The sequence below is a fragment of the Electrophorus electricus genome, chromosome 2 (genome assembly GCF_041902795.1).
Source record: "Electrophorus electricus isolate QZ-2024a chromosome 2, ASM4190279v1, whole genome shotgun sequence".
Classification (NCBI taxonomy): Eukaryota; Metazoa; Chordata; class Actinopteri; order Gymnotiformes; family Gymnotidae; genus Electrophorus; species Electrophorus electricus.
In genome coordinates this window covers 33,824,553-33,850,726 of record NC_137498.1, presented here as the reverse complement: position 1 = coordinate 33,850,726, position 26,174 = coordinate 33,824,553, and the positions used below count along the sequence as shown (strand labels likewise).

The window sequence follows — 26,174 nt, the reverse complement described above, 5'->3', positions numbered from 1 at the left end:
TACCCAAAATGAATGAGACTTAAGTCCTAAGGGTATCAGCACACAGATAGTGCATTCAGAAGTGCATTCAGATCTGCTAGAAATACTGCCTCACTGCTGCTGAAGAGGATGGCATAACACACAGACATCATGGGGACTGGCTCGGCATTTGACTGCTTGTTACCTGAAGGGTCAGAAAGTTACCAAGTTTCTCATAGAAAAGTAAAGGAAAAAGAAAGGAACATGTACACTGGCAAGGATTTGTAGAGCTCTCTTTTTAAGCTGCACACCTACCAGCTAATCCATATGCTTTAAACGTTGAGGTTATTTGTAGTCATTAAAAAAATGCTGGCACATCTTTAAAGAGGAGCACTGTCTTTATCAATCAGATACACTGAGGAGCCAAGCAGCGAAATTACTACAGATCAGAGTCTCCCATAAATCTCCTTTAATTGTCTTCATTACTTTATTAAGAGTGTGCAGTGCTAAAGCAGACTGTGTTCAAGTATGAGCCTGACCAGCCAAATCAAACCCACCAATCAATATCCTTGCATGCGGAGATTATTGCAGCACCTCAATTTCAAACTTCCATTACCTCACAGACAAGGTCAGCCTTTTCTAAGGGTCAACAGAGGCAGGTGTCACCCCTGTTGCGTTACTGCCAGCAGCCCTTAATAAAACAGGAGCTAATCGCTGAGGGAAGCAAATACTCAGAGACAGCAAGGTGAGAGCCCATCTGTGGAGGCATCAGCTGCAGGAACAGCTGCACGGCATGCTCACGTGATTAAGACACCCCACTATCGGGGGGTGCTAACGCGGACTATGAAAAGGGCTGCTGGGGTGTGCCAGGCAAAGTTGCTCAGCCCTCACGTGGGTTACCTGGCAAAATGTGGAGGCATAGTGCAACTGTCTGAAATTCAGATAGGATCGCTTCCGTGCCTAAATCGATAAACTTATGTATCATAATCAATAAAAGCTTAATAATTTAGTATTTATACTAATTAGTATTTGTAACACAGAACAAATGGTGAAAGAAAGGGCAAGCCGGTGGGTTTCAGCACCCACAGTCTGTGTGGCCGCCAGCTAAAGTGCTGCTCTACAGGTGCAGGCTCCCTCCACTGCTGGGAGATGCTTGGCCAGTTGGACATCCTTGATGGGATGCTTCCAAGCTGCCTGCTTTGGATGGGATGTGCTGGTATATCGGTGTCATGTGCCGGACCTTGGAGATCGAACTCTGTACATGGAGCAGCAATGCAAGGTATAGTAACAGGCTTTACGTGCAACAGAGGAAGGCACCGGTATCCCACACCACAAAGGTGGAGGCCATTATTCAGTAGTGGAGACCACATGCATAGCAGTGTTCTCTCTCTGCACTTCAGGGAGTGAAGACTGGGCCAAAGAGTAATGAAATCGATACTTGTATCACCCCTGAAAGATACGAGTTCTGACTGCTGATTGATGTTCTTTACACACTGTAAACAACTTGTACATTTTAATGCTTGCAGTCAAGCAATCTTTTTGCTCTTTCAAAAGCATTTACTGCTCAAACAATAGCCTGTCAGTGTGAGCAATTCCTCAAACTCTGCCCCTAAGAAGAGTTTTATCAACATTGTCACAGAACTTATCCAAGAAAAATATGCCTCTCTTTGACATTCTCCAGGATCCAGCTAACAGAGTGTGATGCCGGCTGGCACGGATTGCAAATGACTGTGCCTGCCCTGCCGCCAACACCACATTACTCTACATCAGGACCACGGACAGGGGTCATCACTGGGAATTCAGAACCTTGGCGGAGAACAGCAACTCCCATGTCAAGAAGCCCGGGGAGTGAAATAAGGGCATGAGTCTGGCAGGTTTTGATGGGTCCCACCCACTCAACCCCAAGCTCCACCCATTTCAGCTCAAGTCCAAACAAACACAGGAGATAAATGCCAGTATGCCTAGGACAAGTCTGAGAGTGCCAGAGATTCTCCCTAGCCAAACTTCACCCCCTCTCTCTCTCCCTCCCTCCCTCCCCTGATTCACAGCCTCTTCTTCCTCTCTACCTCACCAGACAATTGTGCTAGAAGCCACAATAAGTCAGTGACTATGGTCCCCACCCATGGAGCCCCAGACCTACACGCCTAGATGTCCTGCATCATCCTCTATCTGAGTGGCACCATGCCCTCGCTCTCCACCCTCATCAGATTTCTGCCACAGCCTTTGATGGCAGAACCCTCTCAGGGACATAATTCTGGATAATGTGCTTGAGTACTGGTAGTCATGCTGCACTGGGGCCAAATCATGTCAGAAAGGTGGAAAATTATTATTCTGTGCTCTGTTACTTTCAATGCCTGTGCAAACAAATCAGAAAAAGAAACCTTCCTATGTGTGTAGGAATTTCTCACACAGCATATCGGTGAAGACCACTAAGGAGCATCGGTTTTAGCTGTTGACTTCAATGCTGTCACACATATGGTGCAGTGGCTACATACTTTGTACCAAGTACAAACAAGTAACATGTTATAGCAGCAAACAAGCGAGTCAGAACTCAAAAGTGCAACACTTTATGGACATAAAAGAAAGTGCATTGGGCTAAAGATGTGCTGCTTGAAGTGGTGTAGAAGGGGAAAAGCACGGCAAGACATCCATCCAAACAGCTCCAGGCTGAGTCTCACGGGGGCATGCCTATCATTGAGGGCTGAAAGCAAGCAGCCATAGGAAATCAATGAGCTATGCAATGACAGCATAGCCTGCAGCTTTTCTTAGGCAATGTCCTGGAAACAAAATGCAATACGTTGAATGGGAAATGAAACAAACAGAAAGTACCTGTGAGCATAAAGCTTTAAGTGAGCTTTGCCACTAAAGGCCAAAGCATTGCAGTGAGAACATCTTATAGGGGCATTCCATCTATAAATGCTAATGAGGAAAAATAAGAGCATGGTGCTGGCCTCACACTGATGTCCAGGATTATGTGCTTACCATTTACATAGTATAGAAATCTTTAAACATTGGTGTAATGTTTTTATTTTCACTTTTTGTCCAGTTTTCTGCTACCAGACCTTTTATGCTGAGGTTTTAACCTGGCTTGCCGGCATTCACCTTCTCTTCCCTAGTCCTATATGAATTGCTCCATACGGAACATGCTTACATATAACTAAAGTGTCCATATTTTGTTAATTTGCAACCTATTACAAAGGATTCAGAGACAGAGACTATGCAAGATATCACAGAGCTAAACTCATGGCCAATGGCCATTTACACAAAAAGCGGTGTGATAAGCAACATGTATGAAACACTGATATAACTAATTAGTCAAACAATTTAAAAATCAGTAGCAATAAGCTACTACGTCCCCACCACCTGGGAAGCTTGTGTGAGCACACCCGGAGTCCGCAGGCCAGAATGCTGAATCTCTGCCAGGGGTGGTGCTTCAGCACTATTATTGTTGACCACTGTCCAAGCACATGTGGAGGGGCAGGACCCCAGGATCGCACATGGCTGGCTGCCACTGATGGGGACAGGAGGTACGTGTGAGGGCGGCAGCATAAGAAAGGAACTGCCAGCCTCAGTAGGGGTGAGTCACAGAGAAGGTATCTCTCTCTCTCTTGCCCCAGTACCAGGCACAACCACAACCATACTGCACCAGAGACAGATATGCCACTAGCCAAACCTGGGCCATGCCACTGTGTCTCCTATGAGCCACGTCTGGATAATAAACAAAGTGCAATAATGGCAGCTCTTTGGTGAACTAGTCACTGGCAGCCAGTGGAGGCATAGCTAGGATTACCTCAGGAACACAGACTTGATGTGTCAGGTCCTTCAAACTCTTGAAACATGCTGTCTAAATATTATCTTATGAATGACAATGAAGCAAAAATAAAGAAACATCCCAGACATGCAGCATCTGTACTGACAGAAGTCATGGATGACCGAATATCAGAAATGCATTTAGCTAGCTAGCTGTCAACCGTGAAAATTGTGGGTTTATATGTTAGACTGTCCAACTGCTACCAAGACCTTTAGTCGACCATAGGATGGACTAAGTAAACATACAGTAACTGGGAACCGTGCGAGTACCCTGAGGCATCAAGTCGTTTTTCATTTGCACCTCATTGTAGTTGGCAGTGAACTATACAGTATATTTATTTTTAACCGTATCAGTATGGTGCCTGTTACCTTATTCAAAGTCGGCTCAACTAACCTTTTTTTATGTCTCTACGACATACCATTCTCACAAACTCACGAAACAGAAACACCAGCGAACGGATGACTTCCGGTTTTGTACGGTTTTGTAATATGACTGGAGAAAACTGTGTTACGCTTAATCGTTCCCAAATGCTGGATGCTAAATGCTAAACGTCTGCGCTAGTTACAAATAAAGTTTAATACAAATTGTTTTATACGACAATATAACATTTAGAACTTGATACTATTTTACACGTTGTTGTGGTATTTTCTATATTTAACGGCCCATGTTTCCATACGGGCAAATTTGATCGTAACTCCGGAAGTACCATGCTTGTTTTCAGCTTTAAGAGAAGTAGGTAGCTACATAGCTAGCTATCCTAGAATTCTATGTTTGATATCTAACGACAATTCTAAAGTTAATTTAACAGCACTATTTTGGTCAGTTCTGTCTCCCAAGTTGCTGGACAGCTAAGAATAATAACAGATTGGTCGCTAGAGTTTACAAATTTGAGCAATCCAATAGACAGATAGCTAGGTTAGCCAACTAGCTCTACCTTAAGTTGAAATGAAGATAAAACGCCAAAAACTCGCAAAGAAAACGATCAGTTTTTATAAGTATAATTTTGGTTTTCGGGAACCATTTCAAATACTGGTCGATGGAACATTCTGCCAGGCAGCGTTGAAAAATAAGATCCAAATCAAAGAGCAAATGCCCAAGTATTTTATGGGAGAGGTTCAGCTTTGTTCCACAAAGTAAGTCAGTAACGGTGCATATGTTTTTCTTGTCGTATTTGTTTTAGTTCCAGCTATGAGCTCGAGCTCTCTCTCTCTCTCTCTCTCTCTCTCTCTCTCTCTCTCTCTCGCTCTCTCTCTCTCTCTCTCTCTCTCTCTCTCTCTCTCTCTAGATGCGCTCTGAATGAACTGGAGACTCTTTCAAAAGAGTTATACGGGGCAAAGCTGATCTTGCAACGATTTCAGATACGGAAATGTAAACATGCCAAGGAGCCGGTGCCAGCATCTCAGTGCTTATTGTCATTGCTCGGAGACACAAATCCCCATCACTACTTTGTTGCAACACAAGTAATCACAGCTTGTTTTCAAATATTACCAAAAGGAGTTAAATTCATGCAGCTGACATTCCTGTTATAAGAAATCCAGAGATATGAATTGTACAAAAGTAGCATATGTGAATGTTAAGGACTGTATTTTCTAATGTCCAACTTTTAGGACAGAGAGTTGACAGCAGCTCTAATGGAGATCCCTGGTGTTCCTCTGCTCTATATTATCCTCAACACCATGGTGTTGGACAAGCCCTCAGCATGCTCGCTCAAGCACGTGGAAGCAGTACAGCTGGGTGAACTGGTGAGCTCCACTCAGCAGCAGAGCATCCAGACCCTGAAAGCCGAGCAGGGCCTCAGCAAGGTGAGGGAGGAGGGGCAGGGCAAAAAGCGCAAGAGAAAACGTGGCAACCCAAATCCTCTAAGCTGCCTGAAAAAGAAGAAGCAGCGAATGCCACAACAGCCCAAGAAGGCAGACGGAGAGAAAAAGAAGAGGAGCAGGCACAGGAGGCATAGGCCTGTTGGTCTGAACGTCGGTGCGAACCCAGACACCGGCAGTGCTCCCTCATGACCCATGTTCTTCTCATGAACCCCATGCAAAAGCTTTGACGTTTAGACATGGTTTATAAAAACCCAATTTATTTAGAAGCTGCCAATTTTTCTATGAAGTCATTTGTTAAAGGTTTGATGTTATAATAACAGTTGTCAGTTCTAGTTATGTCTTCATAAAGTGAGTGCAACAATTTCAATAGATATATTTCGATATATATATTAGCTATGGAATGTTGAAAATGTCTTCAAGAGTGATGCAGGTTTACTTACCATATATATACACTTGGCCAGTGTGGAGCTGCTAACTTGCAGCTGATTAAAAAGGTTATTACTGTTAATTTAACTTCAAACCAGCCTGTCTATCACCTATCAGCTAGTCTCAGCCTATCCATGTGTGGTCTGCCTGTATGCAAAAATGTTTACAAATGGCAAGTATGAGTTGCTTTGCACTGGCCAGCTCCTTAAAATTCAAATGTTCCCTACCTACCACAAGGGGGAGGTAAAACGTCCTGTATATTTGTGTTACATTATGGTAATCACTAACAGGCTATGCAATTTGAATGCAGATAACTGCAGTTGCTCTTTTGAGCCTTTTATTGAAATGTTTTGCAGAACTGTAAGACGATTAAGAACAATAAAGCCAGTTTGATCACACTCATACTTTACAGAATCAAGCTTTTGAACAAATAATATCATACTTAACACAAATCTGCAATGATTACCATATTCTCAGTTTGTTCAGATAGATGTAATGGAGAGAGATGAATGGAGCGTGCTACACATTATAATTTGGCCAACTTTTTCTGTCAAGTGTGGTCAGACATGAATAACCCAGACAGCATGCAGAGTTGCTTTCAGTTCTTGCCAGTGGCCTGAGTCTTTTGAGGGAGCCACAGGCCCACTGTTCACTGTGGCCTTGCCAGACTGCTTGCAGTCAGCCTTGGACTCATTCAGCATGTGCACTTCTGTTGTGTCAGATAGGATTCAAGCCCTTTGTAGAATTGATATACGTGTTTGAATAATTCAGGTTTAAACAGCCCAAATTGTACCCAGGCTATTTTTGTTATAATGTGTTATTTATTTGAGTGAGCAAGACAGATGTGGTCTCATTCATTTATTCAAGCTGAAGGTACACTTTGTACAGCATGTGATTACAAGATACGCATGATAAACAGATTGTGTTAAATGGCTATATATACAAGCCAATAAAAAGAATCAGATTAATCAAGATGAACTTGAAGCAGCATTGGTTTCATGCTTTGCCTTTATTTTATATGAAGCTCTTTTATATGAAATCTACCCTGTATCCAGATTCTAAACATTGTGCAGAAGTGTGTGTGCGTGGGTGGGGGGGGTACAACGACTCAGATGTCCTACTCCATCTTCCATCTTTTGTTACTTGCTGTGTCTTTAGCCTCTGCCAAGGACATTCCATAGACTTACCCAGTTGTCTTGAGCAGCACTGTGCAGATAACCATGGTAACTCCATGTCCACATGTTCTCATCAAGGGAATAAACAGTGTGTGTGTGTGTGTGTGTGTGTGTGTGTGTGTACGTGTGGCATGCGTGCCTGTGCTAGTAAGTGGGTGGGGGGAACTGCATGGCTGTGTGGGTAAGTGGGTGGGTGTCTCTTTTCTAAGTCTCTGTGGGTGTGTGAATAAGACAAGCTATATGGTAAACATGAACGTCATTGGGTCTCACAATAGAGCCAACATCCCTCTTTCTGCGTCATGCTCACACACAAACATATTACTGGTAACTTGTAATACATTGCGGGAGGCGAAGGGGTTCTCAACAGTACTCATCCAAGTGCTGACCAGTTAGAGTTCAGTAGTAGGGTGGCAAAGCTGGCAGAGTGCTAAAAAAATAGACAAAAACAAAGCTATTCTTTTTGCTGCTTAGATAACAATAGCCAAGATCCTTTTCTATAGAAGTTATCCCTAAAATAATGGAAGTGGTTTTGACCAGACTGAGAGACTTCTCATGTAAGGAAGCCACCTTCGATGACAGAGATCGGCCGGCGGCAGAGGAGGTGTGCAGGGTAGGGAGCCTGAGTCCTCACCACAGTGGCCGGCTGGATATCGAGAGCGCCTTGGCCTGGCTCCGGCGAGAGCTGGTAAGACCTCATTAGGAGCATTCAGACGATTCTTCCTTACTTAACAGAAGGCGTTTCTGCGTTTCGTTTTCTTACTCTGCCGTTCTGAATAAGAGATGCTGATCACTGCTGTGCAAACATTTTTGGCCCTTGGCATATATTATGGATTTTTTTTACTATGTTTTTTCTGATTATCATTTATGTACATTTAGTGTTAGTCTTATCCACTGTTGTTTCCAATGTTATCTATCGGAATTTTGCCGTTTTCAGACTGATAAAGCTTTAGATAATTTAATTAGTTCAACATAATGTATAGGTGTACAGGAGGGTGTACAGTATAAGCATACAGTATTTATAGAACTAGGCTCCAGAACATTGGGGGTGGTTACACTATAACCCCAGCATAAGGCCAGTGAAATCTAAGAACAGCAGTGGTTATCCTGCTTGTGGAAGATTTTACTGCCAAACAGTAAAATGTTACTGTCCTTTGTCACATGACATGCAGAGGTCACCAATACAATGTCCCACACCCAATGTTCCCATGGGTTGAAAGTAGAGTATCCCCATTGTCAGCAACAGATATAGCACTTGCCACTCTCTCAACCACACACTCTTAGCCCTTGCAAACAAGGGTTTCAGATGTCGACTTCAAAAGTAAAAAAGGGGAAGATGAAGAAAGACATGCTGTTGGACGTAGAGTTTTCTCTCCCTTGTCACTGACACACAAAGGTCACCATTACAAAATCCCACAACCCACAAGGGTTAAGCACAAAGATGCTCCATTGTCAGCAACAGATCTATCACTTGGCCTTTAAAGCCTTCGTCTTCACTCTTCATCCTCGTTATTAAATGACAAACAAGAGGATCAGATGTCCTTAACACCACATGCAGGGCAGGTGAAGAGAGGAATAGTTTAAAAAGGTGTAGAAGTCTTTTTCACTTAGCTCAACTATGACTGGCAAACTTGGTTCATATTCATTTCTGTAATTTCACACTAGAATGTCAGATGTAACTAAAAAGATTTTAGTCAATCAACATTAATCAAACTACAAGTTTGATTACAGAATCATTTAATTTGTTTAATTTGTTTTATTTACATCATTTGAAATGTTGTTGAAAATGTATTTACGCATACAGTATTTCACACATTTGGCAGTGAGTCTTATCCAGAGAAACTTAGAATTTCAATCGTGTGACGGAGGTAGATGAATCTAGTGTTAGGGGTCTTGTCCAAAGACTCTTACTGGTGTGCTATAGGGCACTTGCCCATGCGAGGGATTTAACCCCACAGGACAGGCAACATTATTACACACTGCTCTTTGTCAACTATGTTTTTATTTCTCTGGTCAACACAGCTTCTTGTTCCTTGTTCCTTCATGTTTATATATCTAAATTAGATTGCCTGAAGATGCATTTTGAAGATAACTAGAGAAAGATAACTAGAGAAAGTATAAGTATCTTGCAAACAAATATTTAACATGCCCTCTGAATTAAAGACATTCAAACAAATGTTATATGATCTAACTGTTCAGTTAGAAATTTGAGGCTTGGTGAAGTGGCCCTGGACAGAAATGGTCATTTTCCTACTTAAGCACTCAGCATATGCCAATGTGTCCATCTGAGAACAAGGATTTCTAATGAGACAAACCGCAGGTTTGTGCTTTTCTAGAGTAAGACTTTTGTAGTATTGCCACGGTATCCAAGAGCTCAGAATGCAAAATGTGGTTCAACTGGAAGCAATGACCCCTGCCTTTTATTCCTGTCACTTCCAATCAGAATCTCTTGGGCAGTTTTTCAGAAGTCTGCATAACAGGAAAAGAAAAATACAGGGCTGATTGAGCATTGTTTTATGCTCACCACCATAAGAAATTAGTAATGCTTCGGCAATAACTGAGGAAGAATCTCAATTAAGCCTACATAGGGACCACCACAAACACACACCTGATGAGACAAGTGCCAAGATGTGGGAAGTGTTCTTATTCTCTAGAATGTCCAAAGGTACTCAAGCTCGAACAAGCTTTAGAAGAAAGTTCTTTCCCTTTTATTACATGCTTTCCTGTTTGCTATGAAATCCTAACATGATTGTAACCAAGTAATTGGGGTAGAGGAGGAAAAAAAGGAGTTTTGGCGGGAACAATTTTTGTTCACGCCATTCCTCATCTTGGGATTGGGTTGGTCATTGAATGTGCTGGAATTTGAGATATTATTTTCTTACAATAAAGGCAATTAGACTGCCCCAGCTCTTCATAAAGCCAAAGGGAGCATTTGCATCTGAAAGAAACACTGTCAATCTGAAATAGTTTCAACAGCCAGTCTGCTGAATGAAGAGCCAGTCAGTACTGATGCCCTAACCCCAGACCTGGCCTGTCATGTTTCTGTGGAATTGTGTGCATGTCTCTTCCGTCTAGAATATAATTATACAATTATGCTATAATGTCAAGGTCTGTCTTTTTAAAAGTTGTTGTCTATGAACCTTAGGTTGTTTTGAACCTTAGGAAAATATTTTGACAGTCTGTGAATAACTGTCAACAATAGTCTTTAATGGGTTCTCATTACACTGTCTATTTGCAGTCTTTTTAAGAAGATGATCCTGGAAGACAAGATGACATTGTGCAATACTTTCATATAAACCCTATAGATACAAATCTACAAAGAGTTTAATTAAAGATAGTCACCAGAATCCTGATCTATTAGCTGCAGTGTGCAGGTAAAATTAAAACATCACACCCAAAGCAAAGCAGAAAAGTACATACACATGTCTCAGATTTGTTCACTCCCTAATTATGTGACAAACATAAAAAAAGATGTCATTCAGGGGATGTCAGTGCTTCCATTCTTGCAGTAGTGGTATAGTTACACTGTTGTTCTGAAATCCCAGACAGTGACTTCAAAACATCGCAACAAATAAACATCATCTCACATGGTTTTCTGCATTTTAGTTTACAGATGGTTGTGAGACAGTGATGGTGTGTGGTGTGTCTCTCGTGCTTTCGCAGATGGAGATGCGCTCTCAGGACCAGGTCCTTATCCGACAGCTGATGGACCTCCATGCAGGCATCCAAGAGCTGAAGCAGGAGTATGTCCTGGATAATGGGGAGGAAGAGGAAGAGGCAGTACCAGAAGAGGAGGAAGAACCATGCTGGGACTCGGGGAGTGAGGCTGGAGGGAGCAGCTCATCCTCTTACTCAGGAGAGAGCAGCTTGTACCCCTCCGTTTACCCCCTATTCCACATCAGTGCACTGCACTTCAGCTTTCAGCCCAAGAGGGCCTTCAGCCGACGCAGCTCAGTGCCATAACGAGGTGGCAGGGCCAGCCAAACGAATGGAGAGCTCACTTAGTACATTCTCCGATGCCTGCACGTTATCAAAGTATCACTGCCTGCACCCTACCATAACCACAGTGCATTATGTATGGTTAGTATAAGGGAAGCATTCTGGAAACACATGTGACTGCTTTTGTAGGCACTATTCATAAGCGGTAGGTTGGAGTAGCTTTTGTTGTGAGCTCTGAATATTGTCACTGATCTCAGTTTCACTTTGACAAGGTCTCTTGACATTGGCTGCGGTTCTCTATTGTGTAACTAAATTGTATGCCACTGACAAACTTTGTTTTGATAAAGCACTTTGTAGGTGCGTGCGTGTGTGTGTGTGTGTGTGTGTGTGTGTGTGTGTGTGTGTGTGGACAAAGATTTGAAAGTATGTGCCTTATGCCTTTCACAATAGTGTTAGTCTTTATATTTGTGTTTATATTTGCATAGAATTCTTAATGCATGTGCGATTACATTTGCCCTTCACCGATAAAGGAATACACTGCCTTAGCAATTAACAACGCTGCACCATGTTGAACTATAGCAAAGGTCTTTATCAAATGAATGCCTCAGTCAGTGCGTCAGTGATCTTTATGACAGCGACTCAGACTGAATCGCTGCAGTCTCTGCAATCAACATTGGATGGTGACTGAGGGTTTGGTGGAGCTGTTAATTGTACTTAAAGCTGTCACCAGCATTCATTGACTAATCAGTCCTGTTGATCATAGATTAAAATAACACCAGAATCAAACATTTTAATCCTGCAACAATAATCACTCTAAAGGTTTTTTGTAGTATTATAATTATGTTTTCATAATCTTTCCATCTAGACAATTACTTGTAACACAAACAAACTTAAGAATGACAAATCAAAGCAAATGTATTTATTGAAAAGTAATCAGAGAGTGTTTATATGCATGGCACTGAATTTCCAGCTCTACTGCACAGCGTATAAATAAATTCAGTTCAATTCAACTGTATGAGTATAACATTATTACCAACAGATATAGTCACAGAGTGACAATAGCAAGGAAAAACTCTAGAAGAAGCCTAGAGAGGAACTAGTCTCATAAAGGGAGCCCATCCTCCTCTGAGCCCCACTGAATAGTGTTCTTAAATTCATGTAGAACTACGGAATAACAGCATTCAGACTATATGGAAAACGCACAAATAGTATTCATTCTGTTTAACATAATATGGGATGTTAAACATGAGTACGCGAGAAGGAATCCCAGTTTGAGTATAAAACAGCAACAGCCTGAGTGGGAAACATTCAAACACTCAAATTGAAAAAGAGGTACAAGAACAGTTTAAACCTTCAGTTAAAATTATGCATTTGAGTGGTACGAAAAACAGGCAATAAGTGGAATAGAAATGTATTTTATTCAGTATTATTGATATACAAACTAGCATGCTTTATTAACATGCTGTTCTCTACATTTCATGCTTAAAATGTCATCAGACTAGCCAATAGCTTGCATTATCGTAAAGTAAAGTTTTTATCAGGGAGCCCAATTAATCATTTGAACTGACATTCAAAAATGACTCTCCTTAATGGTAACTACTGACCTTAAAGACTCCCAGCTGTGTGTGAGGCCAGCATGCTGACTTGCAAACACTCCTGCAACACTTCCAAACCAATGAGAGTGTCCTCAGCATTAAGGATCCCATTCAATATTCAACATAAAGTCTGTCAGGTTTTTCATTTCACAGTTAACAAAAATGTTTTTTGTTTCCTTTTCTTTTTTCACATGTGACAGCACTGTAATATGCAGAAAATAAGCATCACACTTATACTTTTTAAGAGTAAACAACACAAATTTTGGCATTAAGAATTTGAGCAACCTGCCTTCACTCCCATAACAAAAGCTGATGGAAGTCTGTAGTTTTTCACATGGAGGTCAGGGCTGTTCATGGCTTTTGGGGTCCAGTAGAAGTTGCCCAGTCTCCCTCCTCAGTCTCTGAATCTCCGTGTTGAGAGCGAGCAGAGTGTGAGCCAGCTGCCTGTCCTGTGAGCGCATCTCCAGCTGCATGTTAATGACAGACCTTCACATGAGCACTGCTACAAACATAAGTATTCACACAGCCCTGCTCACTGTACCCCACCGCTGCTCTCTCTGAGTATCAAAAAAAGGAGCCTATATGAAGAACAGGATCAGTTGTTTCCCTTGGCATGCTCTTTTTGGTGGACTGAAGGAATCTATTTGGATCAGTTTGAATCAGCTTGATTGACTTTTTTTTATCTTTCTTATAGCAAGAATGCATTGTGTTATTCTGGTTAGGCAATATAAGATTTAGTTCACTGGGTCAAATCATCAAACAAGTAATGCAACAAACCCAAAATCATTTTCCTAGAAGAAAAGTTTCAGTATCATACAGAAAAGCTGCTGTTCAATATTATTTATATTTCATGAATTATATTATATATAAAACAAAAACAAGTAGTATAAATAACAAAAACAAGTAGTATAAATATATACTACTGATATTTGAAAGGAAATGACATTTATTATCTAAAGATGAAACATTACACACTATATCTGAAAGAAAATAGTTAAATATATTTGTAATCATTACTGTGAACAATGTAATCGATATGCATAACGTTAAATTAATATAAAATAATAGATTTATATGTTGTGTGTAAATATTGTATTCATTTCTTAAAAAGCAACATATTTATAAGTTTTGGACACATCTTATACTATTACTATACTACAATACTATATACTACATGTTTTTGTTTTTTTTACAATATACACATTATAATTTTATTATTTAGATGTTACAATTTGTGTATAATGAACTACATCTATACCACATATGTATTTTTATGCTACATTGCTGAATCAGTATGAGCAATGAACAGTGCTTGTTACTAAGAGGCTACAAATGTCTATAGCCACTGTTCACTGTAGTCTTTAGCACCTTTTCATAAATCAAAGCATAGAACATATTGAAAGAATTATCTAAAACATAAATCTGAATTCAACATATGTCCTTTGTTGTAGTCTGGACATCTAAAAGTTGTAGTCTTTGACAAGGCTCAGCATTCATCCTCTAAACTTCATCTACCATAGCAGCATAGCAGTCTCTCTAGCCATTACCTTCCAGATGACAGTCCTGAGTCCTGAAACCCCAAGAACTTTTTGGAGTGGAAAGAAAATGCTCCCCATGCAGACCACTTATTAACTTGTTAACTGAGTCCAGAAAGATTTACAAAGTAAATGTGAATGACTCTGCAGCTGCTCTGGGCCATGCAGCCAACTCACCAGTTCAGATCGTAACCAACTGATTGCTCCATCTATCTTGGCTCTGCGCAGCTCTTCGTTAGCTTGGAAACTCCTGCCGACACTGACCATAGCCATACCGCTTTCTGAGGACACTCTTGGCACCGCAGTCGTCCTGAAAGCATGGAGAAGCTTGTTTTTAATGTTCTCCAGAACCATAATGGACACAGCATCCTCATACTGGGTCTCTGGGTTCATTGTGACATCCAGGAGAGGGTCAACAGTGAATGAGAGTGTGGGAGAGGATGCCCTGGTCCCAATAATAGCCCTCCTCAGGGGATTGAATGCTTTCGCGCTTCTCACACACACATCTATGGTCCAATGTCATCAAAGGTTTTTTTTTTTTATCCCGCTCCCACCACCTCTGGTGACTCCCCATGCTTGTATCTTATATCCACTCTATCTTTTAACTTGGCTTTCCTTTTGATCTTCTCTCACCTACACTCTTTTTTGGTCCATTCACCAAAACACAGTGGATCTGCCACTGATGAGCAAAGTGTTTAAGACCTTGTCCCGCATCCTGCCACACTAGGGTTGCCTTGTTTTGTCACTGTTACTATGGAGAACCAATTCTGCTGCCCCCCCCCCCCCTCCTCCCCCTGGTAACCCCAGTAAAAATGAAGGGACAAAGACCATTGTTTCACCCAAAAGAAGTGAAAGGTTCAGGGGGCCTTTCTCTCTCTTTCACTCACCCCCACTACACGGCCATTCATCCTTTGTGTGAGAAACGGGCTGTGAGAGAGATCTCAGTCGAGTCTTTGTGATGGAGTACAGTGTCTCGATAGCTACTTTTCTCCTGACCTTTAGGCAGGGTTTACAGCCTGAAAAGCCCTGATCGTCACTCCCCTACGTCAAACAAGTCGCTAGTTAAGAAGCCGGAGCCTGTGCTTTTCAATAGAACACTATGAAGCTTGCTGTGGGGAAATAGAATTAGCAATTTTGTGTGGAAAGTAAGTGCATTCCCCCAGAGGCAATGAATCCCCAGCTTCCTGGCAGGCTTGACACAATCTTTTCACTCTCTCTGTAGAAACAGGCACAGAAGTCCAGTGGGCCGTCCCCAGTGGTGACAGACATGCGCAGGGGGAGGTCGGGAAAGCAGGGTGGGACGCATGCTGAAGGGTACTGTCGTCCATCTCATCATCTACCTCGTCTGTCACCTCAAAGCAGATTTCTTCCCCATGTGTTGTGTCAGAAACAGAGCGAGCGCTTTATGGAGAGAACTCTGTTTTATGGAGGACACAGGCACATTTAGCTCAGCGTGCAGACAGCTTGTTAAGTGCTTAAAGGACAGTTTCTCTCTGCTTTGCAACGAAGAGCATGAATGGTTTCTAATATCAAGATCATTGTGAAAGTCTATTGGATTACAAAGTGGCGGGAATGGAGGAGGGGGGATAGAGAGAGAAATAAAGAGAGAGAAACCACAGTGAGAGAGTGAGTGAGTGAGAGTGTGGTTGTGGTATGTAATATAGCAACAGTTGCACAAAGGTCATTTGAGCATGGGCAAATGTGAGATCATGTCTTAAGGTCAATCAGTGGGGCAAAGCTTAGCAATATAACAAGAGGTGAATAAAGAACCATTAAATTCGCAGTGACAGCTTAGAGAGAGACATTTAGTACCTGCAGAATTGCCTCCATCCTAATGGTCTAGTATGAGTCCTCTGTGACTATTTCATACAAACACTCTTATATCCATAAGACACAATTTATTTCATCTATAGTAAAGACTGGCAAGTGTTTTATTAGGAAGGAAATTAGCATTCAACAAAGAGTTGTTCAGTCAGTCTATTAATTTTTATCTCAGCACAGTATTGATAGGATTCATTCTGTTCTGAGGATAGAAGACACTCTGAAAAGGAAAAACTATATGCTCTAAGGTGTCATCCCATATGAGGCGTTTGGAATAGCTTTGAGGTGTTAACATGACAGAGCATTTTTTTGAACCGGAACATTAATAAAAACATGTCGTATAAATCTAAATCTTTCTTTTTTTTTAAGAACTCTCCATTATACATCTCAAACTGTAAAACGAGTTACTGCTTTGAAAACTGATTTAATTGTTTATCAGCTCTGGAGCCACTATATAATTATGTGCATGCTGCCTCCTATTGGTAGTAGTTCGTAATTACAACTGATTGAGGGTGGCAAAGCCAAATCACGCAAAGCTTTATTTATTCTTTCAACTCTATGTAAAAGTGCTGTAAAGTGAATGATAATTAGTATCTTATGGATTTCACCAATAGTATCAAATATATAATCAAGACACGTATATAATACATGTCTTTAAGTGGCTTTTATTTCTCATGATTAAAACGAAAATTGACAGATAATCTGTGATATATTATCCTTTTATTAAAATGCAACCATTAAATAGGAATATTTACATGAAACAGTGAAAAATTCAATGAAAATACAAAAATGTTTTAAAAACAGAATATCATATACAGTATGAAAATGTCATAACTACATGGTCAAAAATAGATTAACTTTCAAGGTGCTATACAAAAGTTTATCATTTTAGAAAAAAACATCATTTTAGAAAAAAACAATTCTCTCATCAAACACCAAGACAATTTGCTTTACAAAAGCTAGGCAAGAACAAAGGGTGATTGCTTAGCCGTATGCATATTTGTCAGACGGAGCTCTGTCATTCAGAGTCATCTGGCCACTCAGTTTCATCAGCAGCTTCACGATAAGGCCCGCCTGAGGACCACACACAGCAACTCGTTCTCAGTAGTCCACCTCACGCTGACATTGCAGGTCAACTCAGAAGGCCAATAAAGTGGAAAAACTAACACGTTCCGTACCTGTTTTGTATGCACCACAAAGTTCTTCTTGTTCTCGAGGCTGTGGATTTGGACATACTGGTCAGCCTGTCCAAGCTGCCAGATAAAGGTTCCATACGCGAGGCTGAGGTGGAGCACCTGGGGCATACAGGGACAGGGAAGAGCTCAGCTGATACATAAGACAGGTGGACAGTACCTACAGGACATGCAAAGGTGCATGCAGCATGCCATGCTATGCTTGTACTTAAAGCCAGAAAACAGAGTATACAACAGGGACAATGAAGCAAAAGGATACACTTAGTAATACTAGCATTGCATTTTCCCCACTTTTGTTTCCATGTTCATGAGGTGTAGGCCTTTGGTGTTGACCCCCACATAGACACGGATGACCTTGTGGGTGCTGGAGCTGGCCTTGGTGAACACCTGGCCAGTAAAGAAGGCAGCGCCATATGTGGGAATGTCCCAGCAGTTCTGCAGGAAGAGTCTCTGCAGGTGATGCATCTCCTTACTGACTCCCTCACTGGTGCTCAGGCTCTAGGGAGGCCGTTCACACACAGATGGGAGTTTAACCTCACACCCAGTATCAAGTCAACATGACAAACCCTTGCTTTTATATACAGAGCAGTATAATGGAAATACATTTTATTATCTTATATTAATTAGGTACACACAAGTCTAGATTATCCGAGTCTGAGTGAACAGGTCATTTATATATTGTTTAACTTCATAAGAGGATTTTCAGATAAAAACATTTGATTCTTTAGGAAATAGTAGTGTTATTGAACAGTCTTGACTCAGACTGTAGTCTACAGGTTTGAGTAATACTGCATCATGGTAACCCAGTTTAAATGCAAACCCTCCACCCAAAAAAAAAGATCTGATACTGCAACCTACCTTATACTCATGAAGTATCCTGTTGGTCCAATGGTGTGCTTTACTCTTCACTTTGGATATGGGAACTATGGATTTCAGGTTTTCCTCACTGTTAAAAACATACTTAAATGAGAGCAATGCTTTCATATCGCTGAAGCATTAAACAATCAGCAAATGCTGACTCAAGAGGCTAGTGTTCAGAAGCTGCTGCTGGCACTCACTTTAGAAAACCTTGCTTGTGTTTCTTGCTGTCGTAGTTGCCGTAGATGATCTGCAGGAGGAGGCTGGCCAGGGTGATGAGCTTGCTGTCCGGTGAGGAGAAGAAGCCCTTCAGAAGGAAGTGGCGTGCTTCATCAAAGAGGATAAGGATTGACAGTGGGTCTTCCACCTGCAGAACATTTGCATTACAAAAGCAAAGTTTCAGTCATTTCAGCTGTTCATGTGTCTTATGTTTAGAGCGGACCTTGTCGAACTGAACAACTGGACAAACATTAATGCACTGTACTTAGACATGCTATAGCACAGCTGCCCACGAACTGCCATGGAGGGCCTGGGTCCAGCACAGCTAGGTAATTTCCTTGCTCAAATACACTTGCTTCAATTCATCAGCTTATCAGGTTGAGTAAGCATGGCCCTCCAGGATCAGGGTGGGGCATCTCTGTACCAGAGAAATGACAGAACTGGAGAAGTTCATACAAACCTTTTTCTCAATGTCCAGGGGCAGGCGGACATCCCTGCGGAGGAAGAGCTGGGCGTTTTCCCTCTGGGGGTCCAGCGCCGTCAAATCAGTAACGATCTCAGGCCAAATGCGCAGGTGCTGTAAGGGCTTGTGGTACGGCTTCAGCTGCAGACCTTAAAGATGACGACAATGGCTCACTTCCACAGTGCATGATCCTGCTTAGCTACTTTACCCTCTTTACATCCTGATTAGCATGGTCTTCAATACAAATGGTGTAACTGTGTAACATAAATGGAACACAATACTGAATTTATTATGAATCCTAGCTTTAACAGCTACAGCAGTGGTTCTGATAGAGGGAAGTACAGCCACCAGCAAGACAGCTGCATGAGGGGTGGTGTTTGAAGGAGCTCTGCTGTTCTAGTACTCACTGAGGTTCTCAGAACAGATCCAAATGGTGAAATACTGCTGGGTGTCCTGGGACAGGCGCATGCCCTCCATGATCTGCTGCACCGTGGTGTTGTTGCCGTGCTTCAGCTCTACTGAGCGGTAAGAGCCATCCATGCGGTAGATCCGGACCTTCTCGTACTAAAACACACGCGTCACTCAATATTAGCACAAGCCAGGGCTCCAGGCATGTACTCATTACAAACTCATGTGTAGGCACTCCTAAACACACAGACCTTTCGGATGGGCATGTCAGTTTGTGAACACTAGAGAGGTCCTAGAGGGGAAGGTGGGACATCACACTCACTGGTTGGTTGTTGGCCTGTTTGAGGAGTTTCACAGTCTCCTCCCAGTTGTTCTGTTTGTTCTCCTCACAGACTTGAAGGGGTGAGCGTTTCTGCTGGTCCTCAATGTGCTTTAGATGAGAAAAACATAAAACAGAAATCATACAAAAAACACAATAAAACAAAAACAAAACAAAAAAGCTCATACAGAAAACAAAACAAACCTGTCTTTACTTTTGTACCATTGATATTACATATATTAAACACCTAGACACTAGCTCTGTTGATCCCAAATTCTCATAACTGATATTGCTGGCCAGTGCAAGAGCACTGCTGAGCTCAGTGTGAAAGTGCAACTCACTCTGTCTATCTCCGAATGCTGCAGCAGGAGTTGCACGATCTCGGAGTGACCACCACCAGCTGCAAAGTGCAGGGGGGAACTGAGCTGCCCGTTCAGCAGGTTGGGGTTGCAGCTGCCTTTCTCCAGCAAGAGCTTGGTGGCCTCCACTTTCCCATGCCTGCAGAAGCACAAGGATGGGTACATCTTCAGTCACTTTGTGGGGACCAATGAGATTTAAGAGAGAGAACAGGGTGTGGAAAGCACATGCCAGCATGCATAATGAATGGGGGCCCAGTGGTCACTGTCCAGCTGTTTGACAGAGAAGCCGCTGTCCAGCAGCTTGGAAAGAAGCTCTGTGTCTCCCTCACAGGCACTCCGGTGCAATGGGAAGTCATCCACCCACTGGCGCTCCCTACAGGACAGAGGGAGTCATAACTTATCAGCAACTGCTTGTACAGCTTAGGATAAAGAGAAAAACTGAGTGCTGTATATCGGACTGCTCAAAACAATAATCTTAAAAAATAATACTAACGTTTAGAAAGGGTCCTTTTCCAATACAAGGAATATCCGAACTCATGTCAGATTGCAAAATTTGAGAGTAATACACTGCACTATCATTAATAACTCACTTGTCCTCTGTGACACTGGTCATGCTATGTTGCCATTTCTCTCTTTTTGGAATCTGGATCTTGGAATAGTCTGGTGCTCCCAAGCCAAAGTATGGATTAATGATGACTTTATCCACCTTCACATACACCATCATTACAATTTATTACAATCAACACAAAACAAAACAAAAGCCAAGCTAAACTGGCTTGTGGACGTAATGGCACAGTGACAAGATCAGCCAGATGTATTTTATTAAACAGACTGCACAAACAAGACTCTGAAAATGTTCTCAGTGGTACATGTTAGAATGGGGTGTTTCACAATCTTAAATCTCATTGTATCTTGCTGTCTCACCCGGTTGGTGTATTGCAGGTCTGAGCCATAGAGCGGATTCTCAATGCACATGTCGGCCTTCTCCAGAGACATCATCTTGCTCTTGATCTCCAGGGCAGTGTAGCCCATGTGCATTGGCCCATCGCTTGGCTTCCCCTCCATGCCATAGGCTGGGTTGTTCACGTTGGTCTTGACACGCTCTATGGGAGCAGGTCTGAAGAGCGCGGGAATGGCATGTGGCACACTGTGTTGCTCCGCTAACCATCTGAGGGCACCAGAGATATGCGCCAGATTAAACAGTGGCGTGCTCCTTTCCAACAAGTTTCTGCAGTCATTTAACTAACTAAAAGGTAAAAGGTGACCTGCACTGACACTCGTGCTAAAGTGTACATGGCCAGATGTTTAACACAGCAATGACCAGTTAATGCAAGCACAGGAACAGAAACCTTTTTGATCTCCTTAGCTCTCAGTCTTTCTGAGTTCCTGACCTTCTCATGAAGTTCTAATGATGTAAAGCTGAAACCTACTTGTCTAGGCCGAGCAGCATCTTCGAGGTAATTGAGGAGAAGTGAGCACTAGTTTCACTGCACACTCGCATGATGTCTTGCAGGCAGTAAAAACTGGGACTCCCAGGGTGATAGACAGATTTGCTGTTGTCTGGAGTGGATGAGAAAGCAGTTTTAAGAGGGCCCTAGCCAGAGTGGATTGCATTACCTGAAATACATGTGTTTAGCATAAAGAGTTCCTCTTACCTTTAACATTAATTGGCACAATAAATAGAGAGGCCTCTTTCCCCTCATTCTCCCCATCTAGAGGAAACTTCTTCATGTGTACCACACGCTTCCCTGAGGTAAGGACCATACAGAGTCTTAGCAACCCTTGAAATAAAGTACTTTTATGTTTTTAGATCAAACATTCAAATATGCTGGTGTCATGGATGAAGTAAACAACATAACCACCTCATAAAAATCCATGCTTCCTGCTGGTTGGCCACATTAAAGGCTTCATTTTTTATTACCATGCCTTTGATTAATGATGTTCAGTAGCTAGTGATTAATGATGCTTAGAACAGATGATTGCATGATTCCATGGAAATGGCCTGTTTATCCCAAGCCAAGTGGAATTTTTGGAAGAGTCTTATTTGCAATGTATGTTACACAAACACAAATTTGTCTTAGTGAGTGCACATGTAACATATCCAAGAGATTGACATACTGGACTATTTACAGACATACAGAGGTATAGGTAATATAGGTTATAGGTAAATAACTAGACATTAAAATAGAGATATTTTTAGAATAGAGCAATAAGAGAAAGAAGATATAAGAAGCAATGTTGAACATGTGAAGAGAGATGATACTGACCTATGATACCCTGATTATTTGATATGGGCTTAGTTGCTTCATCTACATATTCAAGAACTGACTTCGTTTTGTCACTGTCTGCATGAATTTTGGTCCCTAAGAGAACCTTCTTCCTTTTCTTCTCCTTACCCTCAAGTGGAACTTCGATCAACAGAATCTGAGGACACACACCAGTTAAAAAAAAAACAAAAAACAGTAGTTTTTATATTAATATTAATCAAGATATTAAAATTCAAAGCTAGTAGCCTATTAATAAAAATAAATAATCAGTACTTTGTTACTGCCTTACAATATTACATTAGTAGCTGCATTATAGTTACAATAAAAAAGTAAAAACAAGTAAATAAATAAAATGCTAATTAAAAAAGTCAAAATCAAAAGGCTACCATTACCTCGTATGCTTTAGCGCGGTACTCCTTAGAGCTTAGGCTCACGGAGTTCTTTGGACGAATAACAGCCACAAATACATCTTCGAAGTCTTGATTGCCCATCACGGAGCTTTTCAGTTTCTAGTAAAGGTGACTGTCTTAACACCATGCCTGCAGTGATCAGTCAACAGTAAAACACTTCTAACATGACTAGTTAGATAGCTTCCTAACTGTTTACCATTCTGCTAAACTTCTAAATACTCAATACTATAACGATGTTTGAGCAACTATACGTTGTAAAGATAAATATCTTTTTTTATTTGTAAAGCAGTTTTAATTATATGTATGAAATGTCTAACTAGCCGGTTATATAAACAAACCTACTTTGTATAACTAGCTGGATAGCTAGTTAGGTCGCCAGTTTTATCGCAGTACAACTACAACAATGAACAAAGAAACCAGATTATGTTACGTTTTGTTTACTTGACAAAGAAACGAGTTTTAGATAGAACTGATACTGCTAATGAGGCTAACTTGATATGACTACGAAAATGTGCTCGTAACAAGAGCCAACACCTTGCTAGCTAGCGTTAGCAAACTTACAACAAAGTAAAACAGTTCGCTAGCTAGGTTAGCTAGTTTGCCCAAATGGTAATGGCTGCGGCACCACCTATGTCTGCTATTGTAATGTGTTATTAAGATCTTATTACATAGTGCAAAACTATGAAAACATACCTGGACAGTTGTGCTCTCATATTTATGAGTTAGCTAGCTATCTAGACAACTAGCTAACTAACTACCTAGTTCAGATGAGCTTTCAATTCTTTCAACTTCCGGTCGCAGTATTCTCCAGAGGATGGCGTTACAAGATGTTGTCAAGACGGTACGAAGAGCGTAACGTCCCCGCTAGACACCCACAGCTTCACAAAGCGGCTGCTACAGATGGCTTGCCGATAGTGGTGGTTGTACCTCAGAGACCGTGAAAAAATAGCTAGGTAGCTAACTAAATAAGCAAAATTGCTTTACTATTTCATTTCTGTGCTGCCTGTTCTGCTTTGGGAATTGCCTCACTTTTGGAGAATAACACAGGTTAACCCATGTAACCATGACAGTTAGTTATCCCAGTCAGGCAAGGGTAACAATTTTCAAGGTTTGTAGGCTATTGTCGGATTTAAAAACAAATTATATCGTAAAGTATACTGTATACTGACCGTTAATTATCGATCATTATCTATCCTAGATCTCAACAAACTTTGCTGTTAACTCATCGAAATCACACATGCCACCAAAGCGACTGTCAACAGACTTTTATTCTACTGGTTGCACAATAAATAGAAAAATACAGATAAATGTAACTACATTAAACAGTAGGTAGCCCGTGGTAATGTAAAATAGAAAGCTAGTGGGGTGGAAGATTTTTGTGTTGCTTGGCAAAAGTCTATTCACAGTCCAGTTGCGGAACTATTTGTGTTGGCGGAGCCTAAACAATTATTAATTGAACAAACAAATCATAATTATTACGGTTAATTAATATATGGCTTTATACTGTTGTAAAAAGTCTGTGCTGATATTCAGTAAGCCTATAAGAACACTCTATCCTTGTGTGCTATTACTTAAATAATTCACACAGATGAAATCCCATGAAATCCAGGTAATCCTATACCATAAGAGTCAACTCTGGTCAGTTAGCTATAGCAATAAATATAGGTTAGCAAGGCTATAGTAAATGTTTAATATATTTGTGCATGCATTTATCATTGTTTTTGAGCTGTAACTGATTTTGATCGATGCTTCATTTTTTAAGGCTATGATGCAATGCTATTGATTCAGTGTGCAGACGTTGAAACATGATGAAAAGTTTATTGTGAAAAGTATTGAAAACATTTTCGAGCAAAGCTCGAATATCACAGTAAAGCCACAGTAAATGTAGTTTACATTTTTGGTATGTATGTGGTTATATATTATTAAGGGGCCAAATACAGAAGGAATGCTATTTTCTTGCTATTCTTCCACATTGGAGTGTATAGCATGTTGCAGAACATGCCATCAAGGGTGGGCAGGGGTGTCGCCTCCACCCATAGACTATATACAGAACGGGCCACCGTACTAAAATTAAACGCACTGGCCACCCCGCTAACCGCCAACGACTGACGGTGTTTCCCGCAGGCTTAAAATTTAATCGTGGTGGTAAATGTAGCTTGCAAAGGTTAGTAACCTATAGCAGATATACCTACAGTTTACTGGTGAATTTGTGTGTATGTGGTTGGTTCGATAAGGCGCGTTCCTCCGTGGTTAAATTAGCGTTGGAAAATGTGTTCCCCTCTATAGCGGAGCGTCACTGCATGATGTGGATGTTGTGCATGGATGCCCATAGCCAACTGTGCAGAGAATCGTCCAGAAAACAGTAGGCCTATTTGTAAAACCATACCATATCGTTTTACGTTTAAGGGATAAATTATACATAGTTTCTGGTCAATTTCATTTCTACTTTCGCTCGTTAAAACACGGCTTCCAAAGATTCAACTTCTCAGTTTAGGATAAACGGGCAGTTTGCCTGGAGTGGTGTTTCGCATTCCCAAGACACATTCTCAATACGTCTGATACATTAAAATCCAGCTACTTCATGTTGTAGCATTAAACACGTCTGGCTGAATATCAAAACGAAATAAACACGTTCACGTTTATATACACACACTGGTGTTACTTTTTGTTACTGCGTGATTCCTCTGATATGTACTGTAATTTATTTTACATTTTCAGTTCTGTTTTGGTTAGTGTAGGCTTTATGCATTTTCTTGTAACGTGTATCTACAGCTTTTCATTTTCACCCACATACTGAAAATGCAATCTTCACGTCTGGGAATAAGTTACATAGATCGAATTCACTCAAAGATCGAAAGAGACTTGTAAATAATGTAAGATATTATGTGCTTGATATAAATGAAACTTTTGTTCTCAGCTAATAAGTTGGTCTACTCCAATATTCCAAATTTGAACCTATTAGTCTACTCAACCCTGGAACCAGTAAGAGTAGAATCAAAATTCTACATTCATCATACTAATTGCAACGGTCATGAAACTTTTTCAACATCTGATCAATTGTCTTACACACACACACACACACACACACACACGGAAAACAAACTCATAAACAGCACAGTACTAATATTTCGACTTAGGATGAGTCAAGAAATCAATATTTGGTGGAATAACCCTGATTTCTAATCACAGCTTTCATGTACCTTGGTATGCTTTCCACTTGCTTTTTCCAATCCTTATGGTCTTTCTCAAAGTTCAGTCTGGCTCTTCTTTGCTTCTCAATGAGCTGGGAGCAGTCACCAAGAAAACCATCAGTAAAACACTTCACTGTAATGGATTGAGATCCTGCAGTGCCCACAAAGTCCCTCTGCTCATGTACAGACCCATCTAAAGTTTGCCAGTGAATACCTGAATGATTCAGAGAAGGCTTGGGAGAATGTGATGTGGTCAGATGAGACCAAAATTGAGCTCTTTGGCATCAACTAGACTCGCCATGTTTGGAGGCAGAGAAAGGCTGGATATGACCCCCAGAACACTGTCCCAACTGTCAAACATGGAGGTGGAAACATTCTGCTTTGGGGCTGTTTCTCTAAGGGTACAGGAA

The 26,174-nt window shown here is 41.2% G+C and overlaps 5 protein-coding genes across 15 annotated transcripts in view; 2 read left to right on the top strand and 3 right to left on the bottom strand.

Moving 5' to 3' along the window:
- The window catches only part of eif3hb (eukaryotic translation initiation factor 3, subunit H, b), a 42,178-nt gene extending 37,933 nt beyond the window's left edge, over nucleotides 1-4,245 (bottom strand). For all 8 annotated transcript variants that reach the window (XM_081700205.1, XM_081700200.1, XM_081700187.1 and 5 more), the window contains exon 1: nucleotides 4,163-4,245. The gene's annotated coding sequence lies outside the window, so the exon portion shown is untranslated. The remainder of the gene's footprint in view (nucleotides 1-4,162) is intronic.
- A 240-nt stretch (nucleotides 4,246-4,485) lies between these two features.
- On the top strand, nucleotides 4,486-6,989 carry utp23 (UTP23 small subunit processome component). The gene is made up of 3 exons (XM_027025442.3): nucleotides 4,486-4,902; nucleotides 5,055-5,229; nucleotides 5,377-6,989. The coding sequence occupies exons 1-3, from the start codon at nucleotides 4,715-4,717 to the stop codon at nucleotides 5,776-5,778; spliced, it is 765 nt and encodes a 254-aa protein (XP_026881243.2). The 5' UTR covers nucleotides 4,486-4,714; the 3' UTR covers nucleotides 5,779-6,989.
- A 487-nt stretch (nucleotides 6,990-7,476) lies between these two features.
- On the top strand, nucleotides 7,477-12,136 carry LOC113586979 (uncharacterized). The gene is made up of 2 exons (XM_027025439.3): nucleotides 7,477-7,875; nucleotides 10,851-12,136. Exons 1-2 carry the CDS (start codon nucleotides 7,708-7,710, stop codon nucleotides 11,148-11,150), a joined length of 468 nt encoding a protein of 155 aa, XP_026881240.2. The 5' UTR covers nucleotides 7,477-7,707; the 3' UTR covers nucleotides 11,151-12,136.
- Nucleotides 12,137-12,525: 389 nt separating this feature from the next.
- aard (alanine and arginine rich domain containing protein) lies at nucleotides 12,526-15,012 on the bottom strand. Its single transcript, XM_027025441.3, has 2 exons — nucleotides 14,434-15,012; nucleotides 12,526-13,188 (listed from the first exon to the last, which is right to left on the bottom strand). The coding sequence occupies exons 1-2, from the start codon at nucleotides 14,647-14,649 to the stop codon at nucleotides 13,063-13,065; spliced, it is 342 nt and encodes a 113-aa protein (XP_026881242.2). The 5' UTR covers nucleotides 14,650-15,012; the 3' UTR covers nucleotides 12,526-13,062.
- A 1,768-nt stretch (nucleotides 15,013-16,780) lies between these two features.
- Nucleotides 16,781-25,874, bottom strand: krit1 (KRIT1 ankyrin repeat containing). Of its 4 annotated transcripts, XM_027025459.3 has the most exons (18): nucleotides 23,267-23,520; nucleotides 22,916-22,968; nucleotides 22,556-22,702; nucleotides 22,164-22,320; nucleotides 21,552-21,644; nucleotides 21,327-21,456; nucleotides 20,821-21,064; nucleotides 20,487-20,602; nucleotides 20,126-20,269; nucleotides 19,879-20,035; nucleotides 19,541-19,648; nucleotides 19,218-19,374; nucleotides 18,808-18,959; nucleotides 18,329-18,495; nucleotides 18,129-18,216; nucleotides 17,562-17,768; nucleotides 17,256-17,372; nucleotides 16,781-17,151 (listed from the first exon to the last, which is right to left on the bottom strand). In XM_027025459.3, exons 3-18 carry the CDS (start codon nucleotides 22,652-22,654, stop codon nucleotides 17,062-17,064), a joined length of 2,226 nt encoding a protein of 741 aa, XP_026881260.2. In that variant the 5' UTR covers nucleotides 22,655-22,702; nucleotides 22,916-22,968; nucleotides 23,267-23,520; the 3' UTR covers nucleotides 16,781-17,061. The 4 variants fall into 4 exon arrangements, with proteins under 4 accessions (XP_026881260.2, XP_026881263.2, XP_026881261.2 ...); XM_027025462.3 differs by lacking the exons at nucleotides 22,916-22,968; nucleotides 23,267-23,520 and adding an exon at nucleotides 25,774-25,874; XM_027025460.3 differs by lacking the exon at nucleotides 22,916-22,968 and having other exon boundaries at nucleotides 23,267-23,521.
- Between the last annotated feature and the right edge of the window lie 300 nt (nucleotides 25,875-26,174).